This window comes from Delphinus delphis, chromosome 11 (genome assembly GCF_949987515.2).
Source record: "Delphinus delphis chromosome 11, mDelDel1.2, whole genome shotgun sequence".
Lineage (NCBI taxonomy): Eukaryota > Metazoa > Chordata > Mammalia > Artiodactyla > Delphinidae > Delphinus > Delphinus delphis.
Genome location: NC_082693.1, coordinates 2,286,338 through 2,307,144, shown reverse-complemented (window position 1 = coordinate 2,307,144; position 20,807 = coordinate 2,286,338). Strand labels below are relative to the sequence as shown.

The window sequence follows — 20,807 nt, the reverse complement described above, 5'->3', positions numbered from 1 at the left end:
GAGATATTCTTTCCCTGGTCAAGAATATGTGTTCCTCAATGTTTCCCAACATTAAAAAATCAGCTAATTTCTGAACTTGGAAAGATAAAGATTGTGTCTTCTCTCCAAACCTGGTGAGCCAGCCCCCACTGTAGAAGGCAGGACAGCACAGGGGCCAAGAGTCTGGACCCTGGAAACAGGCTGCCTGGTTTTGACTCCAGCGCGGCCACTTCTGAGGCAGGTGACCTTGGGCAAATTACTTACCTCATTCTGCCTTGGCTTCCTCATCTGTAAAGTGGGGATAATGGTAGGACCTATACTGTAGGGTTGTCGTGAGGATCAAAAGGCTTAATGTACACTAAGCACTTGGAACAGTGCCTGGCCCTCTGTATTCTTCATTCTTCAGTTTTATTTAATTTTGAATAGATAATACAGTCACATGGCTCAAATTGGTATCAAAAAGTTATATACTGGGCTTCCCTGTTGGCGCAGTGGTTGAGAGTCCGCCTGCCGATGCAGGGGACGTGGGTTTGTGCCCCGGTCCGGGAAGATCCCACATGCCGCGGAGCGGCTGGGCCTGTGAGCCATGGCCGCTGAGCCTGCGCGTCCGGAGCCTGTGCTCCGCAACAGGAGAGGCCACAACAGTGAGAGGCCAAGTTATATAGTGAAAAGTGTCCCTCCATCCCTGTTTCAGTTACCCATTCTTCTGACCAGAAGCAACCAGTGACAACTGTTTCCTATATAGCCTTCCATAGATATTTTATACATACACACCCCCTATATTATGTTTTTCCCCCTTTGATAGAGATGGTAGCGTACCACCAGGCACTGTTCTGCATCTTGCTTTTTAAACAGGTGTTTGTTCCTATAAGATTCTGTCGGTGTTTTCATGAGGACAGCACTAGGAGAGGTCTGACGTCGTCCTGATGTCGAAGTTGACTCTTACTGTTCAGGAACAGGTGTGGCCCCTGCATCCTTTACCTCATTAGTACGTTACACCCTCCTGGCACTCACATGCACACACACGCTCACACACTCACGTCCATTCATCTCTTCTTTCTACCTTCCTGCTAAACACCAGAGCCCCAGGTGACGAAGAGCAGAGGGGCAGAGGAAACCCACGGGGCTTGGACTCACCTTCCCTGCTGGAAACGAGGCCCCAGTCGGCTTGAACCGCTCTCTCCGGGCCCCTTGGCTAATGGGCTCTCACAGCCGGAGCCCGGCCCCAAGGGAGGGGTTCTGGGAACTGGGCCTGGGGCGTGGGCTGGGTGTTCCCTGGGAGGGGAGGGGGCAGCAGCAGGGGCCTTGAGGAAGCTTTGTCAAGTCCCTGCTGTCCCGGGGCTGTCCCTCCCACACCTTCCCACCCTCCTCTCAGGACAAAGGACACAGCGGGAGGCCCTGCCTCAGCTCAGGGACCCCAGGGGTGGGACCCTCAGCCCCACGGACGTACTCGGAGGTGTTGAGGGACAGTGCCGTCCAGTGCGCCTCCATGGGAGCCGTCACCACCGCGTCAAACAGCAGCTCCTGCAATAGTTCCTCGTCGCCTGGGGCAAAATACGGAGACCACCCTCTTACTCCCGCCGTGGTCGGGAGCTCAGCTCAGCCCCACCCAGGGGCCCTGAACTTCAGGCACGAGATGTGCTTCGAGCTGGAGGAGGGCAGCTCAGGGGGCCAGGAGGCCGCGTCCTCAGCCTCCACCGTGTGGGCAGAACCAAGGGGCTGCCAGGCCTTTCCAGCTCTTGGGCTCCATGAAATCAGGAGGCCCACCCGCCAGCCGCCCTCCCCTCCCCTCCCTCTCGCCACTGGGCTCCGTCGTGCCCACGCCTCCCCGAGCGCCTAAACCTGCCCCGGGGCCTGTGCACACGTGGTCCAGATGCTCCCGCCCCCTGCTTGCGAGGACGGCCCTTTCTTTTCCCTCCGCCCCTCTAACACGATTCTTACGTTCACTGTGGTGAAATCCACCCAGCACACACTCGACCGACAGCGTGCGGTCTGGGCATTTACACCTGCTCGGAGACGGGCGGCCCTCACCTCCACAGCACAACGTTCCCCCGACCCCCCAGGAGATCCACTCGGTGGCTCCTTTCTGTCCTCAGCTGCAGTGACGCCTCCTGACGAGGGCCCCCCCGGCCACGGTTAGAGCAGCCCCCTCTCCCCCAGGGCACCTGCTCACGGCTTTACACCCCCTGCATCGACACACTGCCGCTTCCCGGTTACCTGTCTCCTCCCCTAGAGCACAGGCCCCGTGAGCACAAGGGCCTGGCCTCTGGGTCACAGGCAGCTTCACTGCCCCTCTGCCCCCCAGGCCCGGCGCAGACTTGTGGGTGGAATGAATGAATGAATGAGGCCTTGTCAGGCGGACACGGGAAGCGGGGTCTTCTCCCCAGCGGGAGGCTGATGGGACAGGATGACCCGTGCCTCCTTCCAAAGAGGAAGAAAAGGGACCATGTGGAGGGTGGCCCTGTGACTCCCCAGCTGCGTTAGTGCAGGGACGTGGGGTCACCTGGGAACCCGGCTTAGGAAACACTCAACAGACACAGCGTCCAGGAGGCGAGGACTTGAGGGGGCAGACATCAGCTACTGGCTGGGGGTGGGGACGGACCTGATGGGCAGGCCAGCATCCTTCACTGTGGGAGCCTTAACAGTGCCTGGGCGACAGACGCTTAAAGAGACCCCGCTCCCTGCCGTGGGGACACACCTGTGCCCCTGCAGGTCCCAGAGCTCTCAGTCACCGGCGTGGCCCCAGTAAGGCTGGCTCTGTCCTCTCCTTTGGGGACTCCCTGTTCTCCCTAAGCCATCGTGAGGTCTGCAGATGGGGCCCCTCTTCCCAGCCCACTGTCCCCACGGAGTCCTGAGCTTCGGGGCCGGAGAGTCACTCACACTCCAGGGCTGGGTCCCGCCCGGTCAGGAAGCGGACCACGGCCTCCAGCTGGCTGAGCCTGCGGTGCTCGGGGTCGATGTCCGTGACGCAGTAGATCCTGGAACCCACGGAGCCCGTTACCCAGAGCCCACACCCTGCCCTGTTCCCCCCGCCCCGAGCCCCCGTCCTCACCAGTCGCTGGCCAGGCTCAGGTCCGGGTGAAGCAGGTCGTGCAGGCCTGAAAGCAAAGTCCACGCTCACCCACTGCCCAGAGTCTGTGTACCGAGTGCTCTAGAAACAGCAACGGGGAAGGGATGGGCCGTGTCCTGCCTCGTTCCCGGGCAGAGCGGAATCTCAGCCCACAGGACGGCTGGGCCAGCACAGGTCCCGCCGTTGTCACTGTCACGTTGCTTCTGAAACGCTTTCCTTCCCACTGCCTCCTGGACCTGCCCGATGGGATCGCCCTCAAGGAGACATCGGCTTCCCTGGCTTCACTGTACCGAACCGAGCCGCGGGGCCCTGCATGTCTGTGGCGGCGGGCTCAGCACGTGTTTGTTGACCGACTGAATGGACGAATGCCCTCCTGTGCACCCACTGGTGCTCAATTAAGATCTGTTAATTGAAGGAAAGGATGATGGCATGCCAAGGGCCTCTGTGGAGTCACTGAACATGGTGCTGGACAAACACACACAGGCGGACAGCTCAGGGGCGACGGCCTTCCCCACCGGAAGCCCGTGGATGCCTGGTGGGTCTCACCACAGCGAGGGTAAGGGATGTACCCTCTGTCCTGCAGTGGTGACATCTGGGCACGTCTGGGAAGAGGAAGAGGAAGGAAGAAGGAGGCCCAGGGAGTTTGGTTTCTGGGGGGACAGTGGGAGACAGGGAAGGTCAGTGTCCTGGCGTCATGGACACAAGCCGTGACAGGAGCCTGGGGGAGGCTCCTCCTGGGACAGCTCCCGGCAAAGTGACCGCAGATGCGTCTGGGTGGGCTGGGGTCAGAGGGTGGGGCAGCACAGCCCAGAGCAGACCCTGAAGCTTCGGGCGAGGAGAGATGAAAAGGGGCCGCAGGTCACGGAAGGCCTTTAGCAGCGGCACTATCCAGTTTGGATTTATAGAAAAATCCCTCTGGAGAAAGTCAGAGAAAGGAAGACCTGCGGGTGTGGTTTCCAGGAGAGAGTGGGAGTGAGCAGGATGGAGGGGAAAGACGGGGGGATGAGATGATCCAAGGGTTGGAAATGGAAGAACAGACAGAACGTGAGGTTCAAGGGCTGTGGCCGCGTCGTCCAAGGACCTCCTGACATGTCCCAGGGCCCACGTGGGTTTTGTTCTCCCAGGGCGCCCAGGCAGCTGCAAGTCCAGGGCAGGTGGGGGTGGAGGGTCTCTCTCCCGTCCTCCTGCAACACGCCTCCCCCCATCCCCCTGCAACACGCCTCCCCCCATCCCCATTCACATCCCACAGGCTCCTGTAATGGGTGGAATTATGTCCCCCAAAGATGTGTGAAGTGTCAACCCCAGTCTCTGTGGACGTGACCTTATCTGGAAATAGGATCGTGGCAGATGTAACCAAGTTAAGATGAGGTCGCTGGGCTTCCCTGGTGGTGCAGTGGTTGAGAGTCCGCCTGCCGATGCAGGGGACACGGGTTCCTGCCCCGGTCCGGGAAGATCCCACATGCTGTGGAGCGGCTGGGCCCATGAGCCATGGCCGCTGAGCCTCCGCGTCCGGAGCCTGTGCTCCGCAACGGGAGAGGCCACAACAGTGAGAGGCCCGCGTACCGCAAAAAAAAAAAAAAAAAAAAAAAGATGAGGTCGCTGATAAGAAGGGAAAATTGAGACTCACGAGGGGAGAAGCTGTGTGATGACCAAGGCAGAGTCGGGAGAGTGGCAGCCACAAGCCCAGGGCCAGTGGGAGCCGGGAGGGGCAGGAGGGACACTGCCCTGGAGGCGCTGGGTGGAGCGGGGCTCCCAGAACAGAGAAGCTGGCCAGTTTTGGGGGCAGCCCCAGCAAACGGCTACGGATCTGCCCACTCGCCCTCCCAGGCCTCTTCTTTCCCTCTGAGTGGTCTGACAGGTAAACCCCGCCCTGTCCAGCAAGGCCGCCCAGAGTCTGACCACCTGTCTGGCAGGTCTTAGACTCCGCGGGTTGTGGCAACTGTCCAGCAGACCCTGCGGGCCCTGGAACCGGGGATGCCAGGCCCCTCTAGCCACGTAGCCCTGCCCGCAGAGCCCCTGCCTGGATGGCCCTGCCCCGTGTTCCCGGAGAAGCCAGTTTTCCTCCGAACTGTCCGCCAGTCCTGGGCGCCGGCCGACCCACCTTCTTCCACAGACGTGTTCCCCAGGAGGACGTATTCGCCGTGGCCGCGGGAGAGCACCACTCCCAAACTGTTGGCAGAGTGAAGGACGCCGGCTCACCACCAGCTGGTGCCCACGGCCCAGCCCAGCCTCATCCTCTGAGCCTCCGAGCCTCCCACACCCACGACAGGGCGCACAGCCAGCCCCCGCCCGCCCTGGCCCTCGGCGTCCCCTCCAAAACACAGGCAGCACTTCTGTTTTGTCATCAGCCTTTTTCCTGGGAAGGACGCTGGACACGACAGGACAAAGGCCCCCTCCACTCTCATTTTGTCAGATTCACCCTGGACCTGTCGGGGCCCCCAGGGACGGGGAGGGGTCTCTGTGTCCCACGCGTCCCGCAGTCGGGAGGCCCCTCCTGCCTGGAGAATCCCACCATGCCTTTGTCAGGAAAAGCATTGCTTCTGAACCTTGGCTGGATACCTGAACCACTTGGGTCGGGGGGCTTTACAGGGTACGAGCGCCCGGGCCCACCCCAGGAATGCCAAGTAAGGTAAGAAGGAGGACCTGGACGCTGGCGATGTTACAAGGACCCACAGGTGCTCCAGGAGCAGTCAGGGCTGGGAACCACCCTTCACTGAGAAATGGGTAATTCAGAGAGAAGCCCCATTTGTTCCCTAAACTGTATGATACTAGAGTGAATATTTATGTGGTGGGAGGGAACCTGAGAGCTCTTCAAATCCCATCTTTCATCTTACAATTGCTTATGATTGCGTTGCTTAAAATCTCTAGGTCGATCATGTCATTTAATCCACCCAGTTCCGCCCAAAGGCAGCTGTAATTACCCCTACTTTACAGAGGTGGAACCTAAAGCACAGAGGTTGAGAAACTTGACTAAGGTCACAGCCTGTGCGTGGTGGCTCCAGGCCCTGCACACCGGGCTGCACTGCACACCAGGCTGCACTGCACACCGGGCTGCACTGCACACAGGGCTGCACTGCACACCGGGCTGCACTGCGCACCGGGCTGGCTGTACTGCACACCAGGCTGCACTGCACACCGGGCTGCACTGCACACCGGGCTGCACTGGCACAGTAGGTGCAGACCTCAGAATGCAGACCTGAGTCTTCTTCTGTTACCACAAAATTGCCAACTACCTAGAAGTAAATCCACCTCCAGACCTGAAAGTCCCACCTGAGCTGTCGGCTTTCATGTTGCACCCATCCCTCCCCTGCAGACAAGACCCGGCCCCTCACCTGAAAGGCGTGTCACTGATGTCCGTGAAGAAGTAGTCGTTGGTCAGGAAAAGAACTCGCTTCTGAAAGAGGCACCAGGAAAGGTGCTTGCTGGGGAGGGAGCGCCAACCGTCCCTCCCCTCCCTCCCCTCCCGCCTCCCTTTCCTCCCCTCCCTCCCTCCCATCCCCCTCCCTCCCCCACCCCCTCCCTCCCTCCCATCCCCCTCCCTCCCCCACCCCCTCCCTCCCTCCCATCTCCCTCCTTCCCTCCCTCCCACCCCTCCCTCTCTCCCATGCCCCTCCTTCCTGACCACCCCCTCCCTCCCCCACCCCCTCCCTCCCTCCCTCCCATGCCCCTCCTTCCTGACCACCCCTCCCTCCCTCCCACCCCCTCCCTCCCTTCCCACCTGACACCTGGTGCTCCTCCACTACTTCTTACATCCCCCCAACCCCACCCCCTCACATCTCCTCTCAGTGACGCCACAGGCAGATCCCCTCCCACCAGCACGCTGCAGCCCCTGGGGGATGCCTGAATGCAGGGCCACGGTCCAGACCTGCGTTGTCCCATATGGGGCCACAAGCCACCACATGTGCGACTCAGGAATAGAAGTTTCAAATTTTAGTAAATGTCAGTTAACTAGAGAGCCTGGGTGGCTGGTGGTCCCTGCACTGGGCAGCGACTGTGGTTCAGGTGGGACCAGAGAAGGCTGCCAGCTGAGCTCACACCTGTACGAGCCACCTGCACGCCCCGCCCACAGCCCCCACCCCCCACCCCCCACCCCCCGCCCCGCCGGCTCCGGAGCCCAGAGCCCTCAGGCCACGGCGCCCTTGACAGCGGCTCTTTCCTTTCAAAGCTGCCACTTTTAGGTTTAGTTGAATTTGCACAAGTCAGGGCATGGGGAGGGGGCACAGTGGCTAAGGACGGGCAAGGGCATCAGACAGACCTGGTCTAAGCCTAGCCGGCCACTCACAGGCTGTGTGCGCTTGGGTAAGTGACTTCACCCGGGCATCGCAGTTCTTGCTCGTAAGTCAGGGGTAACGAGAGCATCCCCTGCATAGGCCACTGGGCGGTGGTGAGGATGCTTTTAGCGGGCCAGTACGGGAAGAGCAGTGTTCACTCCGGGCTCCGAAGCCCTGCGGGCTGTGCCGTCCACAGACACAGCGGATGCTTCTGGGAAAGCTACACACTGTGCTGGGTTCGGGAGCGGTTCTTATTTCCTTCACCTCTTTCTGGCTTTTTTACTTCCATGTTGGAAACTGGAGTAAGATGTTGCAGGGGACGTGGCGGGAGAAGGTGACAAAAAAGTTTTACTTCTATAGGAAACCAGCTGTGGACCAAACCCAAAAGATCAGTTCCCAGCACGGGCCTCATCTTCCGTGATGCCCTCCTGTCCCCGCTGCTTCAGGCAGACCTTCTGGCAGTTGGGGGAGGCCCTGGGAGCTACGGGGCAGCTGGGGCCCAGCAAGGGAGGAGATGGGGCTGGCTTGGGGCTGGCTTGAGTCTGGAACTGGAGAGCATTTAAAAATTGTTTTCATACTCTCTCTTTTTTCTAATGGAAGAAAAAGGTGAAACGCGCCCATCTAAGTGTGTCATTCCATTAGCTTGATAAATGTACACGGCCATGCAATCACCTCTGTGGTGGAGATACAGACCGTTTGCATCCCCTGCAATCTCGTTGCTTCCTTCGGTTTCAATCCCCGCACCTTCCATGGGCGCGCTCTGTTCTGAGCTCCATCCCCCAGGCTAGGTGTCCCTGTTTTCGTGTCACATGTCCTTTTGTGTCGGTTTCTTCTGCTCAACGTAATGTCCTTAAGACCCATCCGCGCTGCTGAGCGTGTCAGCAGTGTGTTCCCTCCCTCTGCCAAGTAGTAAGTACTCCAGGGTGGACTTGCCTCTATGTTCACCCCTGGGTGGTCATCTGTGGTGTTTCCAGTTTGGGGCTATTATGAATAAAGCTGCTGTGGACATGTGTTTTCATTTCTCTTGGTAAATACCAGGAATGGAATTGCTGGGTCATATGGTGAATCATGTTTGCCTTTAGAAAACACTGCCAATGTCCCAGTTATTTTATTGTACTTTGACTAGCAATGCATGAGTTCCGGTTTCTGCACATCTTTGCCAGCCTTTGGTGTTCCCAGTCTTTTGCATTTTAGCCATGATAGAGCGTATGAAAGTAGTTTTAATCTGCGCCTTCCTGACGGCTAAAGTTGCTGGGCATCTTTCTGTGGGCTTGTGGGTCGCATCTGTTTCTTCATTCGTGAAGTGTCTGCTCAAGTATTTTGCCCATTTTTGTTGGGCTGTTCGTCTTTTTGTTAATGATTTGGAGAAGTTCTTTATCATCTGGACACAGTCTGTGCCTTGCTTTTTCATTTTCTTAATTGTGCCTTTCGATGAAGTTCAATTTATCAAATGTTATTTAATGTTTAGTGCTTTTGGTGTTCTGTCTAAGAAATCTTTGCAAAACCTCAGGTGGTGAAGACTTTCAGTTACATTTTCTTGTAGGAGGCTTACAGTTTTAGGGTTTACATTGAGAGCTATGGTACATCTCAAATATTTTTGCGTACAGTGTGAGTGTGTCTCAACGTTTATTTTTTTCATGCATTTATTCAGTTGTTCCAGCACCATTTGTTGAAAAGATTTTCTTTCTCCATTGATTTGTCAAAGTGTCGTTACTGAAAATCTACTGATGACACGTGAGTTTATTTCTGGAGTTTCTATTCCATTCCATCAATCCATTTGTCTATTCGTATGTCGATACCATTCTGCTTGGTTACTGTAGCTTTGTAGTAAATTTTGAAATCAGGTAGTGTGAATCGTCCAAATTTGTTCTTTTTTTCGACAGTTCTGACCATTTTAGGTCCTTTGCATATTCATATAAATTTTAGAATCACCGTCTTCTATGTCTAGAAGAAGTCTGTTCAACTTTTTATTGGGATTGTGTTGGATCTATAGATCAATTTGGGCAGAATGGACATCTTAGAAGTATTGATCTTACAACCCATACACATGGTTATATCTTTCTATTTATTTTTTTCTTTGACATGTTTTCTGCAGTGTTATGTCATTTTCAATGTAGAGGTTGTATATGTCTTTGTTAAATTGATTCCTAAGTATTTTATATTGTTTGATGCTATTGAAGTTGAAACTTAAAAATAATTTCATTTCCCAAATGTTTGCTCCTATATATAATACAATTGATTTTTATAATATTGACCTTGTATTCTGTGAACTTGCTCAATTACCTGTTAGTTCCAGCAGCTGTTTTGCAGATTCTCAGGATTTTCTATGTAAACAATCATCTTACTGTGAACAAAGAGAGTTTTACTTCTTCCTTTCTGATTTTTGTGCCTTTTATTTTGTTTCTTTGCCTTATTGCAAAGATAGGTCCTGGAAGGTCCAGAGCAGTGTTAACAGAAGTGTTGAAACCAGATACCCTTACCTTGTTCACAACCTTAGGGAGAAAGTGCTCAATCTTTCATCATTAAAAGTGAGCTTTTTCACAGATGCCTTTTATCAGATGGAGGAAGTTTCCTTCTGTTCCCAGTTAAATTTTGTCAGATGCTCTTTCAGTATCAGTTGGGATGACCATGTGGTGTTTTCCTTTAATCTGTTCATGTAAGGGGATAACTCCACTGTGTGTGGCAGTTGCCATGTATCCTACAAGTTACAAACCTTACAATACAATGTCAACATTTTTGCTTTAAATAGTCAGTTGTCTTTTTGAGAAGTTAAAAAATGAATGAAGTTTTAACTTCACCCACGTATTTACCATTTCCAATGCTGTTCATTTCCTTGTGTTGATCTGAGTTTCCATCTGTGTCATTTTTCTTCTGCCTGAAGAATTCCTCAAGCATTTCTCCAAGTGATGAACTCTGATCTCTTTTATCTGAATCTGTCTTTACTTCACCTCTTTTTGGAAGGATATTTCCTCTATATGCGGAACTTTCGGTTGACAGTTTTTTCTTTTGGTTTTTAACAACATTACGTTATTGTTTTTGATGAGAAGTCAGCCATCATTCTTACTATTGTTTTCCCCTATTACCGTTTTCCTCTAGCTTTTAAATAAATTTTCCCAGGAATTCCCTGGTGGCACAGTGGTTAGGAATCCGCCTGTCAGTGCAAGGGACATGGGTTCGAGCCCTGGCCCGGGAAGATCCCACATGCCACGGAGCAACTAAGCCCGTGTGCCACAAGTACTGAGCCTGGGCTCTAGAGCCTGCGAGCCACAACTACTGAAGCCCGCGCACCTAGAGCCCGTGCTCCGTAACGAGAGAGGCCACCACAGTGAGAAGCCCTTGCACTGCAACGAAGAGCAGCTCCCACTCACTGCAACTAGAGAAAAGCTCGCGCACAGCAACGAAGACAAAACGTAGCCAAAAATAAATAAATAAGTAAATAAATTTATTAAAAAAAAAGATTTTCCCTTCTCTTTGATTCACAGCAGGTAGACTATGGTGTATTTAGGTGTGGATTTTTTTTTTTTTAATTCTGCTTGGTTTTGCTGAGAATCTTGCATCTACTGGTTGATGTTTTTCACTAAACTCAGGACATTTGGGGCATTAGTTTTTCAAATACTTTTTTCTGTTCCGTCCCTTCTCCTTCCTTCTGGGACTCTAAGGACATATGTTAGACCACTTGATATTACCCCACAGGTAACTGAAGAATAATTTTTTTTAAAACTTTTCTTTCTGATCTTTACATTGGATAATTTCTATTTGTCTTCACATTCGCTGTCCTTTTCCCCTCCCATCTGCTGTTAGTTCCGTCCTGTAGGAATTTCCTTTCAGGTGTTGCACTCTTCAGTTTTAGAATTTCCACTTGGTTCTTGTGCTGGTCTTACACTGTGTCAAGTCAGCTAAGCTGGAATTACATTTTTTCAGACTCACTTCCCTGTATGGTTCCAAATTAGGGTTGGCCAGATGAGGAGTCTGCATGAGATTTGTAAGGGAGAGCAAAGCCGCGGCCGTGTTACACACTGGAGTGGGTACAGCACATGGGGCCCTGCGGCAGCTCACTCTGCTCTGCTGGCTTCCCTTCTTGGGACGGGCAGCTGCCACTGGACCTCCTCCTTCAGTCTCTCTGAGATCTGAGCCAGTGAGCGTGCAGGCCCAGGTGAAGGGCACGAGCTCCTTCTGCAGGTCCCACAACCTTGTGGCTGGAGATAGTGAGAGACAGATGCTGGTTTTAGTTTGTCCTCATGGGTTCCTATTCTTCCTCATGGGTTCCAGTTTGTTCTTGCTTTCTCCCACATCTCATCCAGTTTTCCTTCCCAATCGCTGGCCCTGACAACCTACGATGACTTCAAGCTCATGACTAGAGGCAGAGACACCTGCCTTCTGTAGACATTTTTACCAGCTCCCACCATTTCATTAGGTCTACCCCCTACAATAAAACCCTATATTCATATCGTTTGTAGTGGTCCTGCTTCTTTGATTAAATCCTAAACATTTCTCTGCTGAGATTCTCCATCTGTTCACGCATGATGACCATCTTTTCCTTTAATTCCTTGTGCAGATTTATCATATCTGCTTGAAAGTCCTTCTTCTAATTTCAATAGCTGGGTCATCTATGGATCACATATAAGACTGCTTTTTCTCTTAACTCTTTGTTAAGAAAGGAAACGTCATCTTGTTTCTTCATGTGTCTACTGGCTATTGTGTAGAATAGGTTGTAGATACTCTGTCTTCCTCCAGGCAGTGTTGATTTCTACTTTACTCAGCAGAGAAGTGACTGGCTGACCACCTTGAGCTTGCAGAGACTTGGATTACATTTTCGCTAGGGTGGGTCTGCTTCAACTTTGTCTTTAGGTCTAGGGTGAATCCCTTGGTCTTGGGACACAGTCTTTACTCCCAAGGTGTAGTTCTTCTGTGCTTTCAAAGAAAATTCTGAGGTATTTACTCAGCCTCCTCACCCTGGTGTGACTCCAAATTTTCCCCACGACCACAGGAAGCGGTGAAGTCCCTGCTCTGACTTCCAGCTCTCAAGCTGTTGCCTGGAGTCCCCCTGGAGATGTGTAGCTTCAAGGTCAGTCAGGAATTGGAGAGGAACTTGCATACATATGTTAGGGCCAGCCCACCTGTGACTCCCTCATTTCTGGGGTATCTCCCCTCATTTTATGACACTCTGGGAGCCCAAAGTCTGTTCTCTGACACTTCAAGATGATAACAACAGATCTCTGCTTGACTTCTAGTCGTTCCATTCCAGATGGACTGGGGTGAGCCCTTTGGGGAAAGAGCCATATAAGCGTACACCTCACCCCGTGCACTTCTCTCGCTTCAAGGGTTGAAGCCTCTTTAGCTCGTGGGCTCCTCACAAGTTGGAGACCCTAGATATTGGGCCAGACTGTGTTTCTCACATTTTTGGAATTAGTTGCACACACTTAACAGCATGGATTCCTAGCCGAATCCTTCCGAGGGGCCCGCACTCTGCAGCCTGCCGTGGCTCCCAGGCTCCGCAGCACGGAGGCTTGTCTGCTTCTCCCATTTACATTCCTGAACTCGGCTGATCTGGTCCCGCAGGCTTTTGAGTCTGTGGGCCCTGCTCTAATCATGCTGGGCTGCTGCCACTGTCCTCAGTAGCACTACCTAGTTGCCTGTCTGGAGTTTAGGGGAGATGGAGAAAGGTCTGAATTAATCCCTGGGAAATAAGGACGCATGCAAAATCCCCTGGAGAAAATGACCAAGCAGGTTATGGCCTGCCTGGAGAATGGCTTGAATGATATCGGATATTCCCACAATGCTCTAAGAAAGCCTCCCTGGGCCTAGACCTGAAGGGTGTTTCTGCTGAGGACCCCGTAAGGTAGACGTAGGCTGAGCTGAGGGAGGGGCACCATCACCACAGCAGTGAGAGGCTGGATTCCACCATGGCGTCCTTCGTACCAGCAAAGTGTCCCGCCTACACGGGCAGGCACAGGAGCTTCCGGGCATGAGAGTAAAGAGAGGAACGATTGATTAAAGAGGGCTGAGTCATGGTGTAATGGGTGGAGGGAGAGGAGAAGACAGTGAATTTAAAGAAGGGACAGAAAGGCACCTCTAAAGAGACCCAGGAAATCTTTCATTCTGGAGAGTGAGTGAAGAAATCAGGGCCCGTCCTACAGGAAGGCCTTGCACAGCCGTGGTCGGGAGCGTGTGGTCAGAATCAGACCCAAGCACACAGGCTTGGAGGTTGATCGTCTACCTCAGGGGTCCCCAACCCCTGCGCCGCGGACCAGTAGCGGTCCACGGCCTGTAGGAGCCGGGCCGCCCAGCAGGAGGTGGGTGTCAGGCGGGCAGGTGAGCAGAGCTTCGTCCGCAGTACCCCTCGCTCCCCACCGCTCGCGTTACCGCCTGAACCATCCTCCTCCCGCCCCAATCCGTGGAAAAACTGTCTTCCATGAAACCGGTCCCTGGTGTAAAAAAGGCTGGGGACCGCTGGTCTACGTCGCCCCGGGCAAGTTTTTGCTTTCTGAATTTCTGCATCGGTAAAATGGGGATAGGACAGGACATACATCACAGGGCTGTGGGAAGTGAGTGAAGGCTTATGGAGTGTAGTCCAGCTTCTCATAAAGGTGAGCTGGCATCATCATCATGATTCGTTGCAGTGGAGGTAAGGCGAGAACTCGATGCGCTGGGAAATGTCCACCCCGGTCGTGACCACGGTCAGCATCCCCCTATTTCTTCATGTCAGAGCACCGCATGCCCGGAAGCCTTTGTCAAACTGCAAATTTTACCTGGACAGTTTATTAACAGCAGTGAACACATTCTGAAGGGCTGGACAGCAGTTTCAGGAGACGTCCAGACTGCCTGGATCTGGTTAGGACCACCCCTCGGTCGCTTTGAGAAGCGTGAAGGCCACATGAGGACGCGGCACTGGGAGCCCTTCCCGAGCTGGCCTGAGTTAGACCTCGCCCTGTGCGTGGAACTCACGTTGTAGCCTGGAAGCAGGTCCCACCTGATGTGCTCTGGCAGTGCCGGGTGGCTGCGAGCTCCCTGGTGCCCAGGAGCAGGGGTCCGGTTGGGATAAGGATGGGGGCGCGTGGAGGAAACCTCTGCCTTTTTGGATCAAGAGAAGGACCTGCTGGGCCTGGTGGGACATCAGGGATGCTGCCCAGCCTGCCCGAGGGAGGCCCCTCTCAGCCCGGAGCTTATAAACAACAGGCAGATCCCACAGAAATGAGACGTGTCCCAGTGAAAACCAGCGCACGCATCTAAAAGGAATGCAGAGTTGCTTTCCTTCCCAGCGCTTTCCTGTTAGGCTTCCACGGAGGTCCGTGTTTGTGGAAGAACTTGGATCTAATTGTCGCCGACCCATGCCCGCGTTCTCTCCGCAGAGGCCGATGGGCAGCGGAGGGGATGCGGGGGTGGCCGTGAGGGAGGAGGTGACATTTGCAAATACGTCAAGGGACAAAGCCCCGTCAGTGCAAACGCAGGGGGACCTTCTCAACGAGAAGATGAAGTGGTCTTTTGTAAGCGGCGCGCGGGTCTGTGGTGACAGGAATGGCACGGCTGCGGGGACCTGGCCTGATTCTCTGTGGTTGCCATGGGTGGAAATTGCTCTACGGGGTAGCAATTATTTTCAACCTCTTCCCATATAACATGTTTTACAAGAGCTGCTAACGATTGGCAAAATTAACTGTCACTTTCCCCCTTTCCACCATAAACAACAAAAGGGCCACATGGCAGGCAGCAGGAAGACTTGCGAAGGGCTGGGCTGGCCACGGCCTCACTCTGCGGCCCCAAGAACCAGGCCCTGGAGAGCGGTAGCTCCCCGGCCGGTGCTCCATGGGGCCGATGCCCGCTGGGCCGGGCGCCCCACTAGGGCCCTCCAGGCTCCAGCAAGCTCTCAAGGCTTTAGCTCGAACTCAGCCAGGTCCTTTGTCACCACCACCAACCCCAGTTAACCATGACGCCGCTTCCTGGGAGCAGACCCCAGTCTTTCCCTCGAGCGCCTTACCCCTCTGTCCAGCGGAACCTTCACGTCCATGGAGAGAGACCCTGTCTCCCTGTTGATCATGGCTGTTCTCAGCTTCAGGGGGAAAGGTAATAGAATTAGTAATAGAACAGATAATAGAACTCGGCTCACACAGGACCATGAAGCAATGAACACTGCCTTGGAGGTGACCCCTGGGGACATGCTGCGTTTTCCCCCTTCTCCTGCAAGCAGGCTACAGGTGGCAATATAGACCGGCTGCCAGGTTCCCTTTAGCTGGAATTCTGGAGTTCACTCAGAGGATGCTCCCAGTGGGCTGACGGGCGAGGGAACACGGTGGCCGAGCCCTGAGATGCAAGTTTTCCAACACCCAGGCCAGCCTAAAACGCCCTCACACCCGAACTCTGTGGCTCACAGACGTGTGCTCCTTCAGCCCCAGAGGAAGAGACTCTTCTCTCTGTGGATGGTGGGAGGGCTGCCCGTTAGAGGCACTGCTTCTGCTTTGGGCCAAGGGAGGGGGCTGAGCTCAGCGCCTGTGGCCCCGGGACCCGCTGTCCAGCCAACCGACCCCCTCCCGGCCGCCCACTCACGGTTCCGGCCCGGTCCTCCCACTCCACTTCCGAGAGGTCCACGCTGTTGTAGTTGGGCTTGGGCTTCAGTTTCTTCCCCTCTCTGTACTGAGTGCGCCAGTCAGGGGGAGAGACGGGAGGTTAACACCAGCCCCGGCCCTTCCAGAAAGCCTGTCTGGCAGTCACAACCCAGAGAAGCTCAGCGATTCCTCATGGTCGTGCGGGCCACGTTCCCCCCAAGGCAGAGCGGCCCTGGCCAACCTTTGAGTCAGGTGGTCTCCCGGCCTCGGGGAGAGTATGTCACACACCAAGGAGCTCCCATCGTGAGTGCGCTTGTCCTAGGTTTGGACTCGCGTTGTTAGAAACCTCTTCCTCATGCAGAGCTGAAACCTGCCTCCCTGTGACTTTACCCACGGGTCCTAGGCCTCTCCCTGGAGCTACACAGAGAGCTTCCACCCGACCCCCCTGAGGGTTTTTGGGGATGCTCGTCACTGCTAAGACGTCCCCCCCCACCCCGAGCTAAACATTCCCAGTTCGCAGATGCCTCAGCTCCCTCTGATTCTCTTCCGTTTTGTCAATGTCACTCTCGAAGCAGAGTGCCTGGGACAGTCGCTATTTCAGGTGGGGTCTGACCAGTGTGGGGTGGGGTGTGAGCCGTGCAGACCAAAACACCGTACGGCTCTGACCGCTGCCTCTGATTCTGCTAATCCAGGACAGCTACCTCGCCCGACAGGTCAAACCGAGTTTTCAGCCCATTAGATTCCCTTGACCTTCCTTGTGATGCACTGTTAAGTCACAGCTTTACCATCTTCTGCTTGGGCATCGAGTATGCTGCACGACTTTCCATGCATTCCTAATATATTTCATCTCCTTAGTTCCAGCCCATCGTTTTAGAAGAATACTTTCTGAATACTAATTTTCTCCCTTCATGTATTAGCCATACCTTCCACATCCCATGGCATCTCCTTCTGTGTTTTCATCTTGTTGATAGAATTTTTTGTGTGCAGTTTATTGATTGATTGATTTAAAAATTTTTGGCTGCTTTGTTGCTGCGCACGGGCTTTCTCTAGTTGCGGCCAGCGCGGGCTACTCTTCATTGCGGTGTGCGGGCTTCTCATTGCGGTGGCTTCTCTTGTTGTGGAGCATGGGCTCTAGGCGCGCAGGCTTCAGTAGCTGTGGCTTGCGGGCTCTAGAGCACAGGCTCAGTGGTTGTGGCGCACAGGCTTAGTTGCTCTGTGGCATGTGGGATCTTCCCAGGCTGGGGATCGAACCCGTGTCCCCTGCATTGGCAGGCGATTCTTAACCGCTGCACCACCAGGGAAGTCTTTGTTGATAGAATTTTTGAGCGAGCAGAGCCAAGGACAGACAGATTCCGCAAAGCCCGATAAAGCCCTCCAACCAGCGTGACAGGACCATTCATCAACATTCTTTGAGTGTTATTATCATTTTCTGGCCCTGACTTCTCTCTCTCTGACACCAAGAGAGATATCGTCAAGTCATCTGCTGTTAGGTCTGTAGCATTCCCCAGGTTTAATTTGGTGATAGATCAAAAAAGTAAAAAGGAGGGGCTTCCCTGGTGGCGCAGTGGTCGAGAGTCCGCCTGCTGATGCAGGGGACACGGGCTCGTGCCCCGGTCTGGGAAGATCCCACATGCCGCGGAGCGGCTGGGCCCGTGAGCCGTGGCCGCTGAGCCTGCGCGTCCGGAGCCTGTGCTCTGCAGCCGGAGAGGCCACAGCGGTGAGAGGCCCGCGTACCGCAAAAAAAAAAAAAAAAAAAAAAAGGAAGGAGGATAGTTTATCATCAGGGTCATTAGGAATTAAGCAGAGGTCTCTATTTAGCAGGACGAGGCCCCCCACAGATGCTTGAATGGCTGACGTCCCCCATCACTGTGTATCTTGCTTCAGCAAGTTTCCTCTTTTCTCAAGAAAGTGTCTCCAGTTTCTTGCCTGTGCTCGAACGATGTTCCCATTCTTGGCCTGTTGAAAGTCTATTCTCATGACAAGCAGCCCTGCCCTGCGCTCCTGTTCAGGGCGGTGCTGCTTTTGAGTAAGAAGTGACCCTCCCGGCTCATTGCCACCTCCTAATTCCTAAGGATATCTGAAAGGCCATCCCGGGCTCCTCAGGAAACCGTAATTCCGCTTCCATTACTCCTAGTTTGGGCACTGACGTGGAAACATTTCAGGCCGAAAGTATGGCTCCGGCCCCTCCTTTATTACTAGGCGTGTCCTCTATGACTTTTCTTTTTTAAACTCAGCTATTCTTCTCCTCGACCCCTGTGATGAATGGATCTCTCTCTCCACAGGAATCTCGCTGTGCTGGCTTTGCTGTATGGGATAATGTTCTGCGTGGTACAGCTCTCTCATCGTTTCATTTGTGTAAGTCTGTTTCCTTAACTGGACCATAAATGTCTGTTGACAGCGTCTCGGAGCGTGCTTAGGTCAGGCGTGCGACGGGCCCACAGTACGCATGGGTTGCTTGAGAGCTTATGTTCATCCACACTACATAGATGTGAAGACAGGTTTTGGACAGGTGCCCCTTAATTCTAAAGGGCCAACATTTTTGTTCTTCCCCAATGAGTCATCTTCTTGGCCCTGGGGCTGCCCCCCACAGGACCCGCTGGTAGAGGTCAGTGTTCTTGGTCTCTCTCAACTCTGAACCCCTAGCGTTTCCTTAAATAGCTCAATCAGTGCCTTTGGTCACTCAGCGTCTGTCTGACCCGAACGGACAGCAGTGTGGCCTAGGCTGGTCTCTCCGTGGCACCTGGGCAGGAGAGAGCTCGGAAAGGCGCCCGCGGTGCTGCTGTCCTCAGTGCCAACCTTGACTCCAGAGGAGACTGGTGGAGGGGAAGGGTCGCGATGCCGCTGGGACCCCAACTCCCCTCCCCGCTTCCCAACAACCACACTGGGAGGTGTGGCCACTACTGCCACGGATGGAGGTCTCGGGGAGCCCCCCGGCCGGGGAGGCAGCACCTTAGATAAAAGGCTGCTGCTTTCTCTCCTGGCCTCGGCCGCTCATCTGAACGCAGGTGAAAACGCCATGGGCTCCCGCCTTGGGATGGAGGGAGCTGGAAGGGGGCAGGAGCCCTGGGGACACATCCTCAGGGCAGCCTCAGCTCTGCTCCCCAGCTCGTGGGGGACGCCTCCTGCCGTTGGTAGTGTTAACTTGGCACTTACGCCCTTGGGGTGGCCCCTGGCGATCTGGGGACACACGGTCAGACTCCAAGACAGAGCGTGGGGTGACTGACGGGGTGACAACGGGGAAGGGGACGGGTCCTCCAGGGACACTGCACACTCATGACAGGCTCCCTGCAGACTGGCTGCTACCAGTTCGTGCATTTCTGCCTTGTCTCTCCTGCTAGATCATAAGCAATTTGAAAACAGGGACCATGACTTAATTTTTTTCCTGTAGTCCATCGGGTTCTTCAATGGAGCTGAAGGCGTGTTCGTTGTTTTAACCGTCTGTATGAACTACCCCCACATCCCGCACAGTTAAGACCCCCGAGGCAAATAGGATCGGTACCTACCAGGGGTCGAAGGTCAGGATGTGAGAGGATGTAGCCATTGTTAGTGCTCAAAAAGGCATAGCCGTGCACCCCGAGCTAGGAAGACAGGGATGGAGGGAGTCAGGGGGTATCTGTGCAGGAGGACTGGGGCCGGGCAGGGGGCGGGGCCACGGGCGGGAAGACCACCTCTCACAGCCCCGTTTTGGCGACAGTATGAACAAGCTGGGCAGCTTCCAGCCGCTCACTCTGAATTCTGCTCCAGCTGCTCCAGTCGGCAGTGACCATAACAACGAACGTCACCACCTGCCTCCTTCCACCACTGCTCTGGGGCTTTGATTACACAGCCTCGCTCCTCCCCAGATGGGGCTGCGTGGTGCGCAGGCGGACCAGGACGGCACAGACGTGCCGAAGGCCACAGAGCACGTCGCGGCTGCCGTGACCAAGCGTCCCAGGGGCCCAAGTTTCGGTTCCCCTGCTCTGTGCCCAAACGTCTCTAAGGGCGGGATGTCCGGGGGTGGGATGTGGGGGGCAGGATGGGGGGATGTCTGGGGGTGGGGTGTCCGGGGAGGGGGAATAGGGCGTCGGGGGTGTGACACTGGGGTGGGGCTGAGGGGCGGCCGCAGGCCCCGTCCCAGCTGTGAGCTTGGCTGCACTGCCTGCAGGGAGCCTCCAGAGCCTGGTGGGGTGGCTCCTGGGAGGCCCGTGACCCTACCTGGGGGCCTGACCGGGCTCACCTTGTACTGGGGCGCCAGCTTCATCAGCTCTCTCAGGGCCACGTCAGAGCCCACCACACCCAGGAGGATGCCGTGGGATCGCTGGAAGGAAATGCCAGCTTCAGGGGGGACCAGGCTTCCCATGCACGAGGCCAAACTGAACCCACGGCCTTTCCAGAGCCCGGAAGAGGAAGCCACTTGGACCTAAGGTGGTCTTTGCTCTGCAGTTAGATTTTAGGCAGAGCTCCCTGGAATACAAATCTAGAACCTACTAGAAGAGGCCCCAGGAGTAATCTCAGCCGCTGGGAAGATTAATGTCCAGTATTAACATTTAAGTTTAATATTTAAATGAACTACAAAGTTGAATGAAATATGAGCTTTCACAGGAGAGGCTGAAGTACTGGGATCCCAGGGCCCCTCATCTAGGGGCCCTGAAACGCCCAGGGCCCGTGAGGGAATACTCCCTGGCCAGGTAGAGGACGGACGGCTCCCACACTCCCCACCAGAGCCCGTGAGGAAATACTCCCTGGCCAGGTAGAGGATGGACGGCTCTCACTCCCCACCAGAGCCTTTACGAACAAGCCAGGGCCTGCCCACACTAGCAGGTTCCGTGTGCTTTTGCCAGAAGCCTGGCAGGTGACCCCTCTGGCCCTGATCCCCAAGCCAGGGTTCCAAGTCCAGAGCAGCGGGTCAGCGCCAGGCTGGATGAACAGAATCACGGGGCGGCTTCGGGAAGTGTGGCCCCTGCCCCATCC

General features: G+C 54.7%; 1 protein-coding gene across 1 annotated transcript in view; it reads right to left on the bottom strand.

Moving 5' to 3' along the window:
* The window catches only part of CACNA2D4 (calcium voltage-gated channel auxiliary subunit alpha2delta 4), a 96,780-nt gene that overhangs the window by 40,654 nt on the left and 35,319 nt on the right, over positions 1-20,807 (bottom strand). The window contains exons 21-29 of the mRNA XM_060025926.1: positions 20,074-20,154; positions 19,361-19,435; positions 15,859-15,945; positions 15,293-15,364; positions 6,382-6,443; positions 5,151-5,218; positions 3,032-3,077; positions 2,860-2,957; positions 1,430-1,523 (exon numbers count right to left, since the gene is read on the bottom strand). Of these exons, the coding sequence (XP_059881909.1) occupies positions 1,430-1,523; positions 2,860-2,957; positions 3,032-3,077; positions 5,151-5,218; positions 6,382-6,443; positions 15,293-15,364; positions 15,859-15,945; positions 19,361-19,435; positions 20,074-20,154 (683 nt within the window). The remainder of the gene's footprint in view (positions 1-1,429; positions 1,524-2,859; positions 2,958-3,031; positions 3,078-5,150; positions 5,219-6,381; positions 6,444-15,292; positions 15,365-15,858; positions 15,946-19,360; positions 19,436-20,073; positions 20,155-20,807) is intronic.